At 39.4% G+C, this 20,074-nt stretch overlaps 1 protein-coding gene across 1 annotated transcript in view; it reads left to right on the top strand.

Annotated features, from left to right (window-relative positions):
• Positions 1-20,074, top strand: part of HPSE2 (heparanase 2 (inactive)) — an 841,015-nt gene that overhangs the window by 807,396 nt on the left and 13,545 nt on the right. The window contains exons 10-11 of the mRNA XM_053585648.1: positions 6,063-6,208; positions 13,322-13,468. Of these exons, the coding sequence (XP_053441623.1) occupies positions 6,063-6,208; positions 13,322-13,468 (293 nt within the window). The remainder of the gene's footprint in view (positions 1-6,062; positions 6,209-13,321; positions 13,469-20,074) is intronic.

Here is a 20,074-nt window from a genome sequence, read left to right as displayed (position 1 = left end):
CATGTATTCTAAAAGTATTTACATCTATTATATATAAATTTTTTAATGAAAAAATTAATTAATATGAATAATTAAGAAAAGTTTGAAGAAAGAAAAGATATAATAAATGGACTTAAGCCTCTAGATATTAAAATATAAATTATAATAATTTAAATAATGTGAAACTGATTTTAAAAACAGTTCCGTGGAAGAGAATAGAAAATCCAGCCATAGAATTACATATAACATTTCTTATCAACATATCATAAAATATCATATATGTATTTATATATACACATACATACACTCAAAATAGTCCTCACTTAATGTCATTGATAGGTTCTTGGAAAAAGAAGCTTTAAAGGAAATAAAGAATAACAGGTCCTCAAATAACGTCCCTTCATTCAATGTCATTTCATTATGCTGTTGATGAGGGAAAAACAGTTGGTTTTATGTTGTTTAGCTTAAAATTAAAATTTACAAGAACCTATCAATGAACATTCAATGAGGACTTACTATAAACTTACTGCATGATAGAGATGGGTTCAGGGATATGTTATTTACTATATTATACTATAAAAACTATTAAATTACTTAGAGAATTAAGTTAGTGCTATACATCAAATCATTTCCAATGAATTAAAAGGTTGATTTTTTTTAAATAATAATATAAGAATAACTAGAAGAAATATGAGTTAAGATGTATCTGAGCTCTGTATGTGAATAAACTTGGAAGAATAAAAGAAGATGAAATCAAAAGAAAAACATTGATATATTTTCGTATAATTGTTTTTAATCCTCTTGAAAAAAATCACAAAAAGTGATAGAAGTTGAACTACAAACTTGAACAGAATATTGTATCATATACAATGAAAGGATTCTCCATACTGCTATGAAAAGATAAGTTACCGAGCATTCTGGGAAGATGGCAAAGTAAGAAGCACCAGGAATCTGTCTCATCACCTGAACAATAATTGCCCTGGCAGAATCTGTCTACTGTTAAGTATTTTGGAACTCTGGGATCTATTAAAGTCTTATAACTTTCAAGGGAAGACTTGAATGGTGAGTTGCAGTTAATTTTGGACAATTTTAACTCTTAGCTCCATTTTGGCTACCCATCCTCCACCCCTCAGCCCCATAGCTGGCAGGTGTGCTTGTGTTCCTGAAGCAACTTATATACAGCTTGCAGGAGCCAGGGTGGGCAAAAAAGATCCTGCCCTCCAAATACCAGGGATCTCTGCTCTGGTCTCTGATTGCAGCTTCTGATCACAGAGGTACAGATAAAGACGCAGGTAGACATTGTTGTATCCCCCTCTGGCCAAAGTGACTGCAGAAGACTTAAAGGGCTGATGCCCTTTTTTATTTTTACTCCTTTTTCTTTTTCTCTTTTTCCTTTTTGGGAGCCAGGCATCAAGACAGGAACATTCACAAGCCACTGCATATACAGGGAAAATTCAGAAAGTGATCATGCATACCCAAGAAAAGATGCAGATTCAAAAAAGAAACAAAACAAAAACAAGACCTTATGTTTATGCCTCAGACTGATCTTTGGCACAGAGCCTACAACAGTTTAAAAAAGTAAGCAAAAGATGGGTGCTGTGGCTCACGTCTGTAATCCCAGCACTTGGGAGGCTGAGGTGAGTGGATGGCCTGAGCCAGAATGAGACCAGATCTTTAAAAAATAGCTGGGCATTGTGGCAGGCACCTATAGACCCAGCTACTTGGGAGTCTGAGGCAAGAGGATCACTTGAACCCAAGAGTTTGAGGTTGCTGTGAGCTAAGACGTCACGGCACTCTACCAAGGGTGACCAAGTGAGACTCTGTCTCAAAAAAATAAAATAAAATACGGGTGGCACCTGTGGCTCAAGCAGTAGGGTGCCGGTCCCATATGCTGGAGATGGCGGGTTCAAACCCTGCCCCGGCCAAAATAAATAAATAAATAAATAAAATAATAAGCAAAAACAACCAAAATACTGCAAACCTTAGGAAAAGGGAGTGATTTTCAGAGTTACTACATTATTAGATTCAAAGGTCAGTTTCAACAACAAAAAATCACAAAGCATACAAAGATACAGGAATGGTCCATTCAAAGGAAGAAAATAAATCATTAGAAACTATTTTTGAAAAAGACCTGATGGCAGATCTACTAAAAAAAGACTTTAACTGTCTTAATATCCTAAAAGAAGCTGTGGAGAGAGTCAAGAAAATAGTGTATGAGGAAAATGAAAATATCAATAAAGAGATTGAAAACCTTAAAAGAACAAAAAAGAAATTCTTAGGCTGAAAAGCACAGTGACTGAAATAAAAAGTTAGTAGAGGGATTCAAAGACAGATTTGAGCAGCCAGAAGAAGAATCAGCAAACTTAAATGTAGGACAATGGAAATTATCAAGTCTAAGGAACAGAGAGAAAAAGAAAATTGAAGGAAAGTGAACAGAGCCTAAGGGACCTGTGGGATACCATTAAGGGGACCAACATAAGGATTGTGAGAGTCCCAGAAAGAGAATAAAGAAGAAGAAAGAATACACAATGATATAATGGCTAATAACTTTTCAAATTTGATAAAAATACATGAATAGAAACATCTAAGAAACTCAATGAACTCCAAGGAAGATGAACCTAAAGAGATCCACACCAAAACACTTTACAATGAAACTTTGAAAAGCCATAGAGAATTGAGAGCAGCAAGAGAGAAGTGACCTATCACACACAAAGGATGCTCCATAAGATTATTTTTGGAGACTTCAACACCCTACTCTCTATAACAGAAAAATCTGACAGAAGATGACTAAGGAAGTAGAGGCATTAAACAACATAATAAACCAACTAGATCTAACAGACATATACTGAACACTCTACCTAACAACAATAGCATCCACTTTCTTCTTGTTTCACATGAGGCATTTATAACTCCATATGTTAGGCCACAAATTAAATCAATTGTGATATAGTGGTCTATACACACACACAGTGGAATATTATTAAACTGTAAAAATGACATATGCTACAACATGGATGAACCTTAAGTGAAATAAGCCAGTCACAAAAAAGACAACAACATGAGTCCATTTATATGAAGTACTTAGAATAATCACAGAGACAGAAAGTAGAATAGTGTTTACCAGTAGCTGGAGGGAAGGAGGAATGAGGAATTAATATTTAACCAGTATAGAGTTTTAATTTTACAAGATGAAAATAGTTATGGTGATAGATGGTGGTGGCAGTTATGAATTTATGTAATACCACTGAACTATACATTTAAAAATGGTTAAGATGGTAAGTTCATTAGGATGGTAAGTTATTTTATGTATCTATCTTAAAACTTCTTTAAAATTTTACCCAGGTATCCTCATCTCTTTTCTTAAAGAATGGTCTGGCCTTCACATAGTGGAAAACAGATTGTTACCATTCAATAATGGTTAGGATTATTTAAGTTGATATCTCTGAAGCTTTTTTTTTAATCTTTACATAAGTGTTGAGAGTTAAACATAATAAATATCTCTTTCACCTAAATATGAATGTCTTCCTTACATGCATGTCTTCCTTTAAGTAAAAATTGCCATGACACAAAGATCACGGCCATGCCTAAATGCAAGTCTGAGAGCAAGTCTGTTTAGTGTTTTTGCCTAAATAAAAACCAGAATGTTCATGATAAGACATTGCAATGTAGGATAAGAAAAAGAGGAACAAATTATAGTAAGTTGAAATTGGAATAAATAAAAGTGTTTTCTTGTCTTCTAAATGCTTTGAAAATGCAAAAATCAGAAATTAAATCATAGTACTTTGTACTAAAACTAAAGATCCTTTCTAATTTCTATACCTTCCCTCTATGTTGAACTCCTTGTTTGTCAGCTGCTTATTGCCTTTATATAATATAACTTTTTATTTCACAGAGTGAATGAAAGTGTTGTACAACTATTGGAGACCATTGGATCCCTGTTTGCTTTCATGATCTACCATTCAATAGTTTGGCAACCTAAGATGTATCTTAAACATTCTGAACCCATGTCCATATCTGTAAAATATGTCCATAAAATAAGAATAATCCCTATTATTGTTGTTATTATTGTTGTATCAGAAGACTTACTGAGAAAATACCAGGCTAATAGTAGCCAACTTAAATATTAAAGTTTTTACTTTTCGTTACTTAAAAGAAGGTACAAGCGGTCCCAGGTTGTAAATGAGATTGTTTCCATAAGTTTGTTCTAAGTAGAATCTGTATGTAAGTTGGAACGGGTACATTTACCTGTTACCTATAATAGCCTCCATTTGTATGTGTGAGTCGCACATCATTCAGGGGGTTGTAACTCGGTGACTTACTGTAACAGCCTCCATTCATACATGCAAGAAAAGGGTGGAAATCCCATTGAGTCATGATAATCACTTTACAAAGTAATAATCAAAAGCACAGAAATTACAATCAAAGAAGAAAAAAATTAAACCAATGATATTTTTTCCATCATATGATTGACAATGATTAAATATTTGCCTTTTGTTTTTGAGACAGTCTTACTCTGTAGCCCAGGCTACAGTGCTATGGTGTCATCAATCTTGTTCATTTCAGAGCAACCTCAATCTCTTGGGTTCAAAGGATCCTCCTGCCTCAGACTCCCAAGTAGCTGGGACTACAGGTGCCCACTACAACATCTGGCTAATTTTTCTCTTTTTAGTAGAGATGGAGTTGTGCTCTTGCTCAAGCTAATCTTGAACTCTTTAGCTCAAGCAATCCTCCTGCCTCAGCCTCCCAAAGGGCTAGGATTACAGGCATGAGCCACTGAGCCCAGCCAACATTTGCCATTTTAAATATTGGGAGACCATATTTAATAGTCATCCTAGGGCCACTTAAAATTAAGATAAATGATTGGACAAGGCTACTCAGGGCAGATTTGGAGCTATTCTAGTGGCAAAGGGGCTTTGAGATTTTGTTCTAAGCTATACAATTCAGCAGACATTTTAAAGTCGCTAACGTTATAAATGACCACACAAGAATTAAAATGTCATCGGAAGGCATTTACCACAAAAGATGAACGAATAAGACATGGATGATATCTATAAGATATTAAGAAGCAGGTACTAAACTGTATGTTCACCAAATTCTAGAATTGGCGGGGGGGGGGTGGTCCTAAACAAATTGGGACATCCTGGGTTTTTGTTTTTGTTTTTGTTTTCTGAGACAGAGTCTCACTATGTTGCACTCGATAGAGTGCTATGACATCACAGCTCACAGCAACCTCAAATTCTTTTCTCTTTGTCTCTTCCACTCTGGAATTGAACACTCTGGTCTCCTGCCTAGAGTTTCATCTCCTTCCCTCTGCTCTGGTAGTCTTTAGGGACAGTGTTTTGAGAATGACATTTTGGATTCTCACATTAGTAACAACCCTAAGAAATGGAAATCTATTCTACAATTAGACAGAAGTCATAAGTATAAAAGTAAAATCATAGGAAAAGAAAGTATAATATTTAAGGCCCCAAATGGTTTTATTTCATATATGACTTTGATTCATTTGTTCATATACTCTTCTGAGTCTGCTTCACTTACCCATCTCCATTTAGTTTAAAAGGTCCCTTTAGGCCAGGCCTGGTGGCTCATGCCTGTAATACTAGTATTCTGGGAAACTGAACCAGGAGATCGCATGATCTCAGGAGTTCAAGACCCACCTGAGCAAGAGCGGGTCCCCATGTCTACAAAAAACAGAAAAATTATCTTGGCCTGGTGTTGTGTACCTGTAGTCCCAGCTACTCAGGAGGATGAGGGAAGAGGATCGCTTGTGCCCAATTGAGGTTACAGTGAGCTGTGATAGTGGACACCACCGCACACTAGCCAGGGCAACAAAGGAAGACTTTGTCTCAAAGTAATAATAATAGTATTAATAAAAAGGCCACCATAGAAAGTACCCACTTCATTATCAACCCAGAGTCAGTGCTACATTGGGGTGACCGTGCTTGTAGGGTTAGGATCTCATTAGCTGTGACGCACTGTGCTCCTGGTAGAAAGTGATTTCTTGCCTGTGTGTTTGTCATGTTTACTCAGAACATCTGCACATCCATTCTTGCCTTGACTTTGTGCCTCTCTATTCCCCTCAGGACTATTGGCTCTCTCTCCTTTACAAGCGCCTGATTGGCCCCAAAGTCTTGGCCGTGCACGTGGCTGGACTCCAGCGGAAGCCACGGCCAGGCCGAGTGATCCGGGACAAACTAAGGATTTATGCTCACTGCACAAACCACCACAAGTAAGTCTTCACAGAGGTGGCACAGAAAGGCCACCCCGGAGGGGCTTTGGTCTCTCTTAGAATTTCAGGCCATTTGAGATCACTTCAAAATTCATCTCCACTTATCTTTATTCAAAACTGTTTTGGCAATGGCCATACCTTCTTTTTACGGGTTTTAAATAATTTCTGATAAATAGCTTTTTCTCCAATAAACTCCTCTTCTCATACTTACAGGATTTATTCATAAAAGGTTCATAAAATACATGCCATTTGTCTAATTATTTATTCATCTAATAAATTTTTATTGGGCATTTTCTCAGTGCCAATTGATACAAAGCCCATGAAGCTTTTTGTGTGACTAAGGCTGAGCCAAGGCAAGTGGTATAAAATGTTTTCCTATGATCCACTAGCAGAGCTTGAGAAAATAAATCTCCATTTCTAAGAGGCATGCTAGAGAGTGATACCACTGTAAATCCAGGCCTAGATCAGATGACCCTGGAGCAAAAGGAGTGTCCAAAGGTGGTCATGAGAGCTTTAGAGCCCATTTCAGTATTTCAAAAATCTTTTCAGCTCTTTTAAAGGTAAAAGGCTGAATGAAATCTGGGCTTGTTTTTTGCCAGGCTGAACTTACAACAACCCAGTGTGATAATGTGTGATTATCCTCTTTTTGATCTGAAACACTGATTGTCATTAGAGTTATCTTTAAAACAAACAGGAAAAGTAAATATCAGTAAAGTTTAGCAGACGAAAAATTTAAAAACATGAAGACCATAAGGGAAAAAATTTAAACTGGGCCTAAAGCAAAACCTATCTAGCCAAATATGGCTTTCTTACATCACTTCATGTTTAAGGCAGAGTAGGTTGTCCTGGAAAAGAGAATTCTTTCTCTTAAAATAGAGAAAACCTGGGAGACTTGAGGGGAGTGGGTAAGCAAGTACCTCCAGCCAGACCTTCATTCCATCCCAAGCCTATCAGGGACTGATCAAGAGACGTGGATGACACAAAGAGCTCGGAGAGGTCAGGTTACAACAGATGCGCCTTCTCCTTCCTTGATGATAGAGGAGCCAAGCCAATTAATTTATCATGATAAGATTTTTCAAAGAATCGCTCTGAGCAGAGGGGGCCCAGGGGCCAGTTATCTAGTCCATAGATACAAGTGCCTATTGTGGATGAGGGGAGGCTGGTTTGGGCAGAGGCCAGAGGCTTTCAACATGCCTTTTACTCAACAGGAAGCTCAATCCAGTACCTGACAGAGAGTGACTGCTTTATGGCCTTGGCCTGGAGTTATCTGATCATCACACAAGGAAACATTGTATTCCTTGTCTCTGTCCTGGCTCTGAGGTAACCACCCAAAAGGTGGACCCTCAGCCTCAAGAGAGAAAAATTATTCTTGGCACCTTCTATCCCTGTTGGAAAGTAAATCAGTCTGTAAGCCTTTATGCTACTAGTCTGAAGACCCAGGGAAAAAGTATCTATAGCCATGGGCTTCGCAGGATTTGTGTGTCCTCATAGATGCCTTATCGCATAGTCTCATTCCGGTGTTTATCCTAATGTTCTTTAACAGTAGGAAGTTGTTAACAAAGTTGTTAACATTGGGAAGTTGTCATTAATATTCTGAGTCCATAAACTGAGGGTCAGTGTCTCATTCATTTTGGTATTTTTGTTGTCTGATATAGTGACGGGCATGAAGAACATCTTAGTAAAGAACCCAGGTTAATGAATAACTGAATGAATGAATAAATGCAGAAATAGGACATCGAGACTTTACTGTTGGTGAAGTTACAGCTTTCTTCCTCTCTGATATTACCACACCAGCCATATGGCGGGAGTGTGGTATTCTGGTTTGGAATTCTATCATTCCTTAGATGAGGCCTGAAACAAGTTACTAAAATCATCTGGATTCAAGACTCTCTACATCACCAGCTCCCCTACATTCTGTGGGAAGTTGTTCCAGAACCTCCCTTAGGAAACTGGTCACCAAACTTATATCAGTACAACCTCTCCCTTTCCCTGTTAAAAAGAAAAAAAAGATTTGTATTCGTTCTACACATGATCCTAATGGGTGAAGGTCTTTATTCCTATCAGAGCCATAAGGAAAGTCTCCAACAACTGCACTGAGCTGGCTGAGGTTGCAGGCTGCTTCAAGTCAGTAGTGTCAGACGCTCAGACAGAAGGGCACAAAGATAGAAGTGTCTGTTCTCCAATCTGAGAAGCCACGTGCCTTGTCTGTGGCCCTATTTCTGCCACAACAGACATAAGGAAGCACTACAGATTCATTAATTTTCTTTGTGGTCAATGAGGCCAAAGTCCCAGAATTCTCTAAGAATGAGCATGGCTGCTTCATGCTCTTCAACCCTAACCAATACTCTGAAAATATACGTCCTGAAAAAAAACAAGGATTAGGTAAGAAAGTATAAACTTACTAGTAGAACAATCCAGAGAAATGTCTATTAAAACAACTCTGCACTCCAGTGTGTATTGAATACTTGCTTTGTGACCAGCATCCTATCAGATATTTGCATTTACAGTGTTTCTCAACCTGTGGGTCGCGACCCCTTTGTAACAATGAAAATACATCACGGCATTAGGAAGGTTGAGAATCACTGATTTATGTTACTGGATTCCAAAGGTTCTATGGTATCACTCCTGTATGCAAATAACGATATTAATGATACAAAGAATTTTACATTTGTGAAGAGCCCGTAGGCATAATTTGGCCCAGCCAATGTCCTAGTCAACTCAAGAATCCATTTTACATCTCTCTGATGCTCATGCAACCTCTACTTGGATGCCACAGCACTTCTCATGGCAGCCTCATACATTGCAGGTCATTTCTGACCTAGTGAGCATTGTCCCTAATGATTGATTTAGGAGAGGAAGTTGATACTTATATACCAGCAGGTGTTTTTCTGCTTTCTGTTCTGGAGTTAACAAATTAGGACACTGGCAGGCAGAATGGCAGATTTCACCCTGGACTTTCCTGTTCAGAGAACAATCAAGTTTTGACAAGGAAATCTCTCTTATAAGCTGTTCTGCTGAGACAATGTATGTTTCTGGGGTGGAGCTAAGGTCCTTAAGCCAAGTTCAGAACCAATTGGAACCCAGTGGAGTTTGAAGCAAAATTGAGCCTTTTCAGGTTCAAGTTCATTTATTGTTGGCAAAAAATGACTTCCTGTTTTTCAGAGAAAGTTTTTTTTAAAGACTCATAAAAAAGGTTCCTGAGGCTTCTTGGACATCAAATGGCTCTTACAAAACAATATTTTGATGAGTTAAGTGTAAATGAATCAGAAACATGTGGATTAAATTTCCCTTAAAATACACAGGGGCTTTAAAATTAAGGGAGAAAAAATGTTTGGCAAAACATGGCCTGACTTTTACCGAACCTAAAACCTTTGAATTAGATTTGGAGACAATAGATCAACCCAGGTTCAAGCATATTGACTTTCACTGGGAATGACCATGGACTACAAAGCATTGTCTTCCTTTCCCTTTCCTAGCCTCCAAGCCTTACTGGAGACATTTCTAGAACATGACTGTTTTCTGTCTGGAAGTCAGGATACGCCTCCCCATATGACATTCCCTGCCTCTTACATGGAGAATATTCCAATTTCAGCCTCCCTTCCCTGACTCACATCCTCCTCTTCCCATGGCAACACAGAGAAGATGTCAGGGAGGAAAAGACAGCCAGAAAAGATGAACTCCAGTTACATGGATTCTTTACTGGTGAAAAAAATCTCACTGTGATTTAAGACACAGGGCAAGATAGATGTTCTACCCAATTTCTCTCCAGAAAGGGGCATTCACTAAGATAATCAAAAGCCACCTGGACTTGACAACATCAGGACAGCAATTTGCAAACTAAAGTTTCAGACATCATTTTCTCCAAGATTCTTCTTCTGTGGCAAGAAGAATTGCCAATATTCTTCAGGAATCTGGATTCTCAACACAGTATCTTGAGGGTGGCGTTGCACTCCCCAGCCAAAACGTCTGCTTGATATCTTTGCCCACTAGCCAAGCAGGGAGAAGGATGGCTGAGGCAATCTTCAATGCCAATTCCCACCTGAGGAGGCTGTGGGAGTTCTGTGAGAGCCTCTGCACGTTGGTCTCTGGGCTTGTACTGGTTTGTCTCCCTCAGGGGAACTATGTAAATGGAATCAGACCATTGCCAAACAGCTTGAAAAGACAGCTTTCCCTACAGCAGTGCTGTGATTTCAGGTCTCCCTCCCACCCACTATTTCCCCACATCCCACCCTTCTCTGCTGCAGTCTCCCAGGGCTCATTCTGCCCCAGCTCTGCAGAAGAAAAACTCATAAATGCAAGCACGTGGCTCTCTCCTCCTCCACTGCTGGCCTTTGAGAGTGTTGTTTGATGGTAGCTAGCTAAAAGGTGTACTGCAGTCTGACAAAACTGATACCCATCCATGCCTATTTTGCTCCCACTCTGAAGCCCAGAGAACCTGTAATTAATGGTATTTTCCTTAATTTTGCACATAACTAAGCTAAGGAAAAGCCTACCAGTGGAATAGAGTCAATGTATTTTAATGATGGTCAACATCAACACAAAGCTGCCAGAATCCTTATTCAGAGTTCTGGGGACACAAATCTGCCCAAATCAATTGATGTTCTCTTTGTGACCAAACTCTTTTGGTTACAAAAGCAGTTCACATGCTGTAAGACATTAACAAGGACCAGACGAGGAGGGACTGAATAGGGAAGTCATTTAATAATTTAACAAAACACAAATGCAGACATCCAGAAAACCTTGAATACAGTAGTGCCCTCCTACAGATGCAAGAAAAGTCATGTGGTGCACAGCCAGCAGGATGTACTTTGGGATTTCTTCTCATAATCTTAATGGATTATTCTAAGCAAGCGACTCCCAAACCCAACTCATCTGCCAAATAATACAGAAAATTTTTTTTAAATATAGATTTTCAGGCCCTAATCCCAAATGGTTTGAATGAAAATCTCCAGGGAAGAGCTGTGGAAACTATACTTGTTTAAAAACCCAAGTTACCGTACTGACCTGCCCTTGGTCACTCAACTCTTAATTAGCACCTTTAGAAGCAGAGATGAGTGACCTGGAGATTGACGGGTACTATTTCTGCAAGGAATGATGTTTTCCTCTGGGCAAAGTTGACTTAGAGTTTCTCTGAACTCCTCCTTTGAGGGCGGGACTGGGCCATTTTTTCTGTTTCCTCTCATTAACCCATCCAGATGGGGCCCTACGGGACCCTTTAGAAACGAAGTCTTTTTTTCCTACAGAGAGAAGGAAATCATTATAGTTTTGTTGATACATGCTGAAAAGCTCTTGCATGTAGGCATGTAGTTCTCCTGGCTTCTGAACATCCTGTGCTGGTTTAAAATGATTCCAAAATGGTGAATGGTTTTATAATCTTGGAGTAGGTAAAACAGCAAAAGCAGAAATCAAAAAGATAAGTCAATTTATAAATTTAACTACATAAAAGTTTTTAACTTTTATATATTAGTATATGTTATAAATAAACTGAAGTGACCAAAGAAAACAGGAGGAAAATTTTTAACATACATACAGACAAGATTGCTATCTTTAACAAATAAACAGTTTCTATAAATCAATAGAAATATGGGCAAAAACATGAACAGGCAGTATACAAAAGAAGGAAATAATATGACAAAGGAAAAAACTTGCTGTATGTCAGGATTAATTATAAAAAATAGAAAGTAATGCAACATTGAAATCCCATTCTGAACTCTCAGGTTGATAAAAATATTTTAAAAGATTAATATCCAGTTTTCTGAAGGGTATGAGGAAATGAGTGCTTTCATACTTATTAGGTGGGAGAAAATTAATACAAACTTTTACAGAGTTAATATCCATACCATCAAAATTTGTGTATCTGTCAAGATAGTTGAGGTTACTCTGTGACAAAGAAGAACCCCAAAATTTCCATGACTTACAATAAAAAAACATTTTCTCATTTGCACTGCTTATCCATCATGGCTCTGCATAGCTGTGCTCCTCATCATCTCCATCCCAGCATCCAGGGGCAGCCTGTGTCAAGAACAATCTTCTAGCAAAGGGAAAAGAACATGGCATAACACAACTGGGTCTTAAACCTTCTGCCACAGGTTCTAACATGTCCACCCACATTCCACTAGACAAAGCAAATCACGTGTTCACAGAGCAGGAACATAAATTCTTCCCACAGGGAGGGACACCACTGGGAATGGACTAGAAAGTTTGGTGAAGAATCATACAATGTCTATTACCATTGACCTAATGATTCCAACTTCTGTGATTTTCTCCATCAGAAATAATCATGACATTCAAAAAGTTTATATATAATGAAGCTCTTCATAACATAATTTATAATGAAAAAAGTTTTAAAACACCATTAAGCCTTTAAGTGACATTAGTGAAAAAATTATGTTACATTTCTATGCCTGAAAAATGTAGCATTCTTCTACAAGTAGAAGAATATATAATAACATGGGAATACATTTAAGATAGTCATTAACAGGGCAGCACCTGTGACTCAGAGGAGTAGGGCGCCGGCCCCGTATACCGGAGGTGGCGGGTTCAAACCTGGTCCCACCAAAAACTGAAAAAAAAGATATTAATTAACAGAAAAAAGCCCTATAAATAATGTGATCCTAATTATGTAAAAAACTGGATAAGATATATGTATGTGTCAAAGTACCCAATAAATATTTGTCAAGTTAACAAACTAAAAAAATACTAGAAAGATGTTTACCAAAATATTATTGTCTCTCAAGAGATGAGGATTATGGGGAATTTTTTTTCTTCTTTGTATTTCTCTATATTTTTCTTTTTTTTTTTGCAATTAGCATGTTTTATTTCCATACTAAATAAATAATGTAAAATATACATTATGTTTTCTAAAATAATTGTAATAAATTTAAAGAAAATCAAAAGGAGTGTGGTGGGAAATGGGTGTCTTCTTTGCAAGAAACCACAGTAACAGGACTTTCCTGTCTTTCCTGACTTTCCTTTCCTGTAGTGGCCAACTTTCATAAAGTAAGTGTCCCTTTCTTGGGTTGTCCTGTTATGTACAGTCTTTAAATTATTCAAGAACATCTAACTGACCACTTTGTTTCCATGTGTTTCCTTCTCTCTCTCTCTCCATCTCAGCCACAACTATGTTCGTGGATCCATCACACTTTTTATCATCAACCTGCATCGATCAAGAAAGAAAATCAAACTGGCAGGGACTCTCAGAGACAAGCTCGTGCACCAGTATCTGCTGCAGCCCTATGGACAGGAGGGCCTAAAGTCCAGGTACGTGACAACCTGAAAATAGTTTAGGAGCAAGTGCAACAGGAGTTGGGGGAGTAGGGAGCAGGAGTCACCCCTTCGCTGAAGGCACCAAGGTTGCTACTGATTCACCTAAAGGCTCAGGGGGATAGTGTAGGACAAGGAGTGGTCTAGAGGCAGGAGACTGCTGACTCCTTTTGGGAACCTGGTCCAGCCCCTATCTCTGGGCTTAGATTCCTCAATTGTAAAGTTGAATGGTGGACAAAATATTTCTCAAAAAAGATACTCTTGCTATTAGAGCAAGAAATTTCTTCATTATGGAGGATTATGACATCACAATCTATTTAGCATCTGTAGTCCCTGCCCACTAAGTGCCAATAAGCACCCCCTGCCCATGTGATAATCAAAAATCCTGGTAGATGAGGACCATGGCCCTACCAGCTATAACATTTCGTAATCCTATAACTCCTTTTCTGTCACCATCTACAAAGCTCCAGGGGCTTAGAGGAGAGATCACTGGGCAAAGGGTAAAAAGTTCAGAGACCAAGAGTCAGTTCTAGCCCGAACTTCATAACTTCAGGCACATCACTACTCCATCTTACTTTCTTCAACTGAACAATAGGAGAGAGTTATTATATTCTAGGGGCTCTGTAGCCCTTCAAACTCGGAAAGTACATGATTCTGTAACTCTTGCTACTCCCTCAGTTTCTCCTAGAGACTATTGACAACACCACTTGCTGCCAACAGAACCACTCTAGGGCACAGTGAGAAGGACCTTGTCAAGGGCAAGGCCACCCCAGTTCCCCAAGCAAGGCCTCTTGGGAAGGGTATGGGATTCTGTACAGACCAGAAGAACAGTTCCCATTCCATTTTTAATGTTTACCAAGTTTAACAAAGCTGTAAACTTGTAGCAGGTGGCTTGCACTCCAACAGCTGCCCACAAATATTTGTGCTATAATTGTTCACTATTTCACTGCAACCTTGGTGGCTTGCATTTGGCATTGCATGTGCAATGGAAACAAAAGACGATCTGGGAAGTCACTTACTGAATCTCTTTAGCACTCTCTAAATCTGTATTTTCCGTCTTAGTTCACATACTGGCTCTATTTTCTGGCTACACATACATTGTTTCTACTTTTCTTTCTTTTCAATCCTACCTACATCAACAGGCTTCTCTTGAGTATTTTGTCCCCTGTCTTTCACCTCCAAATAGTTCATGACTGCTGTGCTGAATTCTTGGCCTTCATCCTAGGCAGGAGACCCAGTTCTGGTTCCAGCTTCACCACTAAATACTCATAGTACCTGGGCAAATTATGCTAATCCGTTGGCCTTATTTTTCTCATCTGCAGTATTCGGGCTGCTGTGCATTTGGTAAGGTCCCATCCAGTCTAAAACTCTCATCCTGGGTCAGATTTTCTGAGGACCATGAATCCATTTAAGTCTTCTGTTGTCATTCAATAATGACCTGCAAAGCCAATTTTGGAACTGAAGAGCTTGGGAGTTGTCCCAGTGTCAGGAAGGCCCCGTGGAAGGGACTGGCCAAATGCTTTAGTCTCATAGGCCAAGGTTTTCATCTCTGCTCTGCCACTTGCTGGCTGTGTGTCCATGGGCAAGGCTCAGTTTCCTCATCTGTAAAACCTCTCATGTGGAGCAGAGTAAATGAGGCAATCTGTGCGAAGTTCCTGACACACAGTAAATCCTCCATAAACGTTGCTGCCTTCCTTTTCCTCAATTCAGAACTCTAGCTCATTGGGAAAGAGTGAGGAAACAACTGCTCTTCCTAAGAATGTCCTTCAAAAGAGGTGTCTTCTCAGATTTTTAAGATAATGTGTGGACAGGATACTTGTTAAGATTATGACAAAAAGTCATGCTAAGAGTTACATAAAAGCAAACCATGTAACAGGAGGAGATGGTAGTCAGAGGGAAGCATCTTTCTATGAGCTTATTTCCCCTCCAACTGAGGGGACAGGCCTCCAACCCTACTCACCCCATTGCTGTGTCCCTCCCTCCAAGATTATCTCCTGTAATTTGAACCTGGCCACAACCTGGCCCCTGTCCTTTCTATACTGTCCATAAGAGTGAATGAAGTGACTCACTCTCACTGGCTAGGGCTATGCCATGTTCAAATTGTGCTGTCTGGTATCTCACCTTATCACCATATTAGTGAGGAGTTGTGTTACAACTTTGTTAAGGATGTAGAAAGACAAGAACAGAGAGAATTTCTTTCCTCAGGGATCTTTAAGAAGGTTTGGTAACACCCACTGAGATCAAATAATAATGTCATGTAATTGGAAGAACTGGGGTCGGAAGGCCTGGATCTGAATGCAGATGCTACCACTTATCATTGTGCTCAACTTCAGTTTCCTTACCTGTCACCTGGCATTATTGTGAGAATCAGATTGGAGGACATGGTTGAAATAAAGCCTTCTACGAGTGTAAATTCCAAACACCCATGCATACACCTACATTTATAAATATAAATACAAATACATACGTACAATTATGCATGTGTTATTATTAGATAGTGGATTGGAAGCCAAAAGAACTGGATACCAGCTCCTGATTCTGCCCCTGATTCACTGGGAGACTTTGGGCCCTTCACTCTTTCGAGTTGTTCCTCTCCTATAAACCACTGCTAAAGTGAACACTTCTCCTATTCCAGACCTCAGTGGTCAACGCTGTTCAGTGCCATGTTAGACTATAAGCTGTCAGACAAGAACTGTCATGTACAAGCTCAAGACCACATCAAGTATTCTGCTTAGTAACTACTAAGGAGCAGGAGCCTTCAGTGGTTCTGGGAAGGGGGTCTCAGAGGAAGGGTGTGGTTTCACTGAAGCAGGCTATGCAGAAAATGATGAAAGGAAATGTAAGGAAGTGATTTCAGCCTTTGGTGTCTCTTTCTCTCTTTTATAAGCCTCTGAGGCCAGACTCCGTGTTCTATGTCTGCTAATTCCTTACTACAGCCTGAAGTCATATAAGCTCACAAGAGGGTGGAAAGTTCTGAGAGCAGGGGAATGGGAGAGAATGGAGAGCACATCTGTGCCCCCTCTCAAGCCACCCATTGGTCATTTTGGTCTTGTGTTTCAGAAGTTTGGTATGCCAGTAAACTTTTGGAGTCAATTGAAGACATGGGTGAATTCTCATTCTCTTAGAATTGCCATCAGGATGGGGAAGCTTGAAATCTCTGAAAGGATATTTCTATGTGAACTCAGAGCTAAGGTATGTCAGGTGTCACACAGGAAGACGCCTGAGGCCACTAGTCGGCCATAGGCTAGGCATCCAGGTCACAGGATTCCTGATTCCCCTCTCAGTGAGTGAGCCACGTGTAAGAACCCTGCTCAAGCCTCAACTCCCTGCTGAGAGATTGTTCTCTCTCCAGTCCCCATTCCTCCCACTTTACTTCACTTTAGGAGCCTGTGGTCTCTATAGTCCCCAGCAAAGTCACTCTATTCCCCATAGGACAGATGTTTTAGAAAACTGCAATGTGTACAGAGAATCGTATTCTGCATCTGGAATACGTATTCTTTAAGGAATGGCTGAAGGAAATGGGGAAGTTTCATTCAGAGAAAAAAGTAAGGTAAGTTGTAAGGACTTTCTTCAGATATTCACAGGACTGCCAAGTGAAACTAAACAGATTTGGCCTAAAATGCTCCAAAATGACAGAAAACCAAGGGGCACAACTTAAAAGAGATCGATTTCACTTCAAAATGAGCTCATTTTCCAAAGGCTTGCCTGGTCTGACCGAGGTCAGGATAGGCTTTCCAGGAGGTAGCCTATTAATCAGAGGGTGAGCAGCCATCTCAGAGGTGCTCTAAGATTCCTTCCTCAGTGGGAGGTTGGAGAAAAGATGCTTCCCACGGAGCTCTGAAATTCTATTATTCTCTTCTGGTCCCTCTTCGTCCCACTTTACTTCACTTTAGGAGCCTGTGGTCTCTATGGTCACCAGCAAAGTAGCTGCTACATTATGCCACTAAAAGGCCACACGAACGGCCAGGGCTGAGGGGGAGGTGGTGGCAATATCTGGCTAGTTGTTTCCAGAAGACACCCAGTTGTGGGTCTCTCCCTTGTCATATTTTCTGGTTTCTTGACTTTCTGGGAGGTTCACGTCACTACTATTCTGGGTAAGTGAGAGGAGGAAAACACCTTTGGGGAAGCTCTACCATCTGCAAAAGAGAGAATCTGCCTGCTGCCTCACATGATCAAGTCAATAAACATTATTCTCTAGGGAATCACTCTACCTGGAACATAAATACCTCCAATGTCTTTCAACAAAAGAAAAGCAACACAAAGTTGAGCCAAATAAGTCAACTTGCATCCAAAAGCAAAAGGACTCACTTTTCCAGGGACATATCAAGCCAAGAACAGGTGTTAGGTCTGATCCCAGGGTTCTTCCTCATGCGTCTTGTTCAATTCCCTTTGGAGGGAAAACACTCCAAAAATCAGAAAAGAAGGAAGCGACTTTCATCACATTAGCCATGCTATTCTGACACACTGACCTAAGGGAACCCGCAGATGCTAAGAATCCTGGGGTGGAATGATATTTTGAGGTGATCTGGTTCATTCCCCTGCCCTCAGACAGTCTGTGGCTAAGCCATCTGGACCACAGGATATCCCACATTTAGACACCTTGGGGAAAGAGTGGCTACAATTTCAATCCTGTCTGAACACTAACTTTTCTTCACAAGTCCTAAATTCAGATGCTTTTTATAAAGTTCTTCTCTTGAGATACTCCTTAGACTACCTTCAATCACAGAATTCTAGTAAAAGCAAATTTTCTTTCACAGCAAAATTAGGGAATTTCCTTCTCTTTCTTCTATTCTTTCCTCAAAACAAAAGGATTAATAAATACTAGTAATGACCTAAATTGGTTTAATTTGGTTTACAAAAATCAATCTCAATATATTACATTCCAATTCCATATGCACAGGAAATACCAGCTCCCCTCCACCTAATAGAAGCCACCCTGAGGGTATATTTCTGAGGGAAAGATGCAAACATGGAGACTTCCCAAAGAAACTGAAAAGTATTTCTCTTCATCCATGCACCAATTTTTATTGAGATCCTACTCTGTGCCAGACATAACTTGTTTCTCTTCAACAGTGACTAAGACTTTAAAAGAATTATAGTTCCATAACTGTAAGTATTCAGGAATTCTAAGTAGAACTATTAGGAAAAATGTCTGACTGTAAAGTTCAATGTGAATGCTTCAGATCACAGTGTCTCTTGATCTTCCTAATGCTAGTCCATGTCCTCACCCAGCCTTCAAGAGCTATTTAATATGGGCTACTTAGGGTGGGGCTGGAGAAGGGGATTCTGAAGTTTTTGCCCTCAAAGAGCTCATCCCTTGGTGTTAGAAACAAACAACTAACAGGAAGCAGCCTGTGGGTGGCGCCATAATAGAGGTGCAAAGTATTTCTGCTTCAGGGCTAAGAGGTTCCATATTAATGTTTAAATCCCATATCTGCATGAGCCACTCCTTTAGCTGCCATGACATTAGCTGAAAAAAATGTCAAGGCTCTTAGGAACCAAGAATCTTATTGCCTATTCTCTGAAGAAATGGCCTTTTTTTTTTTTTTAACTTTTTCCACATAGGCTCATTTTTTCAGTTCTCTGGGATATAACTTTTTCTTTGATTTCACCCTCAGTAAATCCTGTATCAAAGAAAAACATTGGCATCTAACTGCATGACTTTAGAAGTGTCATTTGATGTTATCTAAACAGAATCATTCTGAAAATACTCAAGTAACTTGAGTGCTAAGACTTTAAAAATATCTTCATGTCTCTGTTGAAACAGACCATATTATGAAATTTTATCCCTGAATTCAGAGCTTGATTAATGTGAAAAGTCCTAAGGGCTGAGCTGGCCACCACCTGACCCACCACACTCTCTTCACTAGTGATAGCTGGAAGTACCATGTTTAGTTTTTGGACAAAGATCAGGTAAAGGAGCTTTGGGAAAACCTTAATGCCAAGAATTCTATATTAAGACTTCTTCATCACATTCCCCCCAAAACTTAAAGATCTGTTCACTGGACCAGTGGGCCATTAGTCCATTTATCCCAATAGACGCAAGACATCTTAAGTGTTTAAGTTCTATGCTGATGTTAGTTGGTACCTGGATTTTTGAACTATGGTTAACCAGATGTACTCCCTAACGATTTCTATTATTTACTTACCTAGGATTATTTAAATTAGTTTCTTTCTAAAATAAACTACTTTATGGTAGTTCTGTAGTTATTAAAAGATGGCTTTTTAGAGTAAAAATTCCGAAGGACTCACATGGGTCAGAGGTTTCTTCTATAACATCTGTGACCTTTCAGCTTCTGTCTGATGGACTTTAATGGAGTGGCATGAGGAGTCTCATAAGTTAGCCCACGCTAGGACCAGACAGCTCTGACTGTAGGGAAAATTCTCCTCATATGAGGCCAAAGAGTGTTTTCTTGCCCTTTCTACTTTTACTTTAGAAAAATTAAGCAAAGTAGATCTATACCTTCTTCTTTACAACAATTTTTCAATGTATCTCCCCTGAATGTTCTAGTGTACAAGCTAAACAATCTCAGATCCTTCAGCTGTTCCTCAGACAGCCTGGTTTTCAGACTACTCACCTTGGAATCCTGTTCACCTTAGAAC

Source organism: Nycticebus coucang, chromosome 3, assembly GCF_027406575.1.
Source record: "Nycticebus coucang isolate mNycCou1 chromosome 3, mNycCou1.pri, whole genome shotgun sequence".
Lineage (NCBI taxonomy): Eukaryota > Metazoa > Chordata > Mammalia > Primates > Lorisidae > Nycticebus > Nycticebus coucang.
The sequence above is the reverse complement of the archived record's forward strand: the minus strand, read 5'-3'. Positions and strand labels throughout refer to the sequence as shown.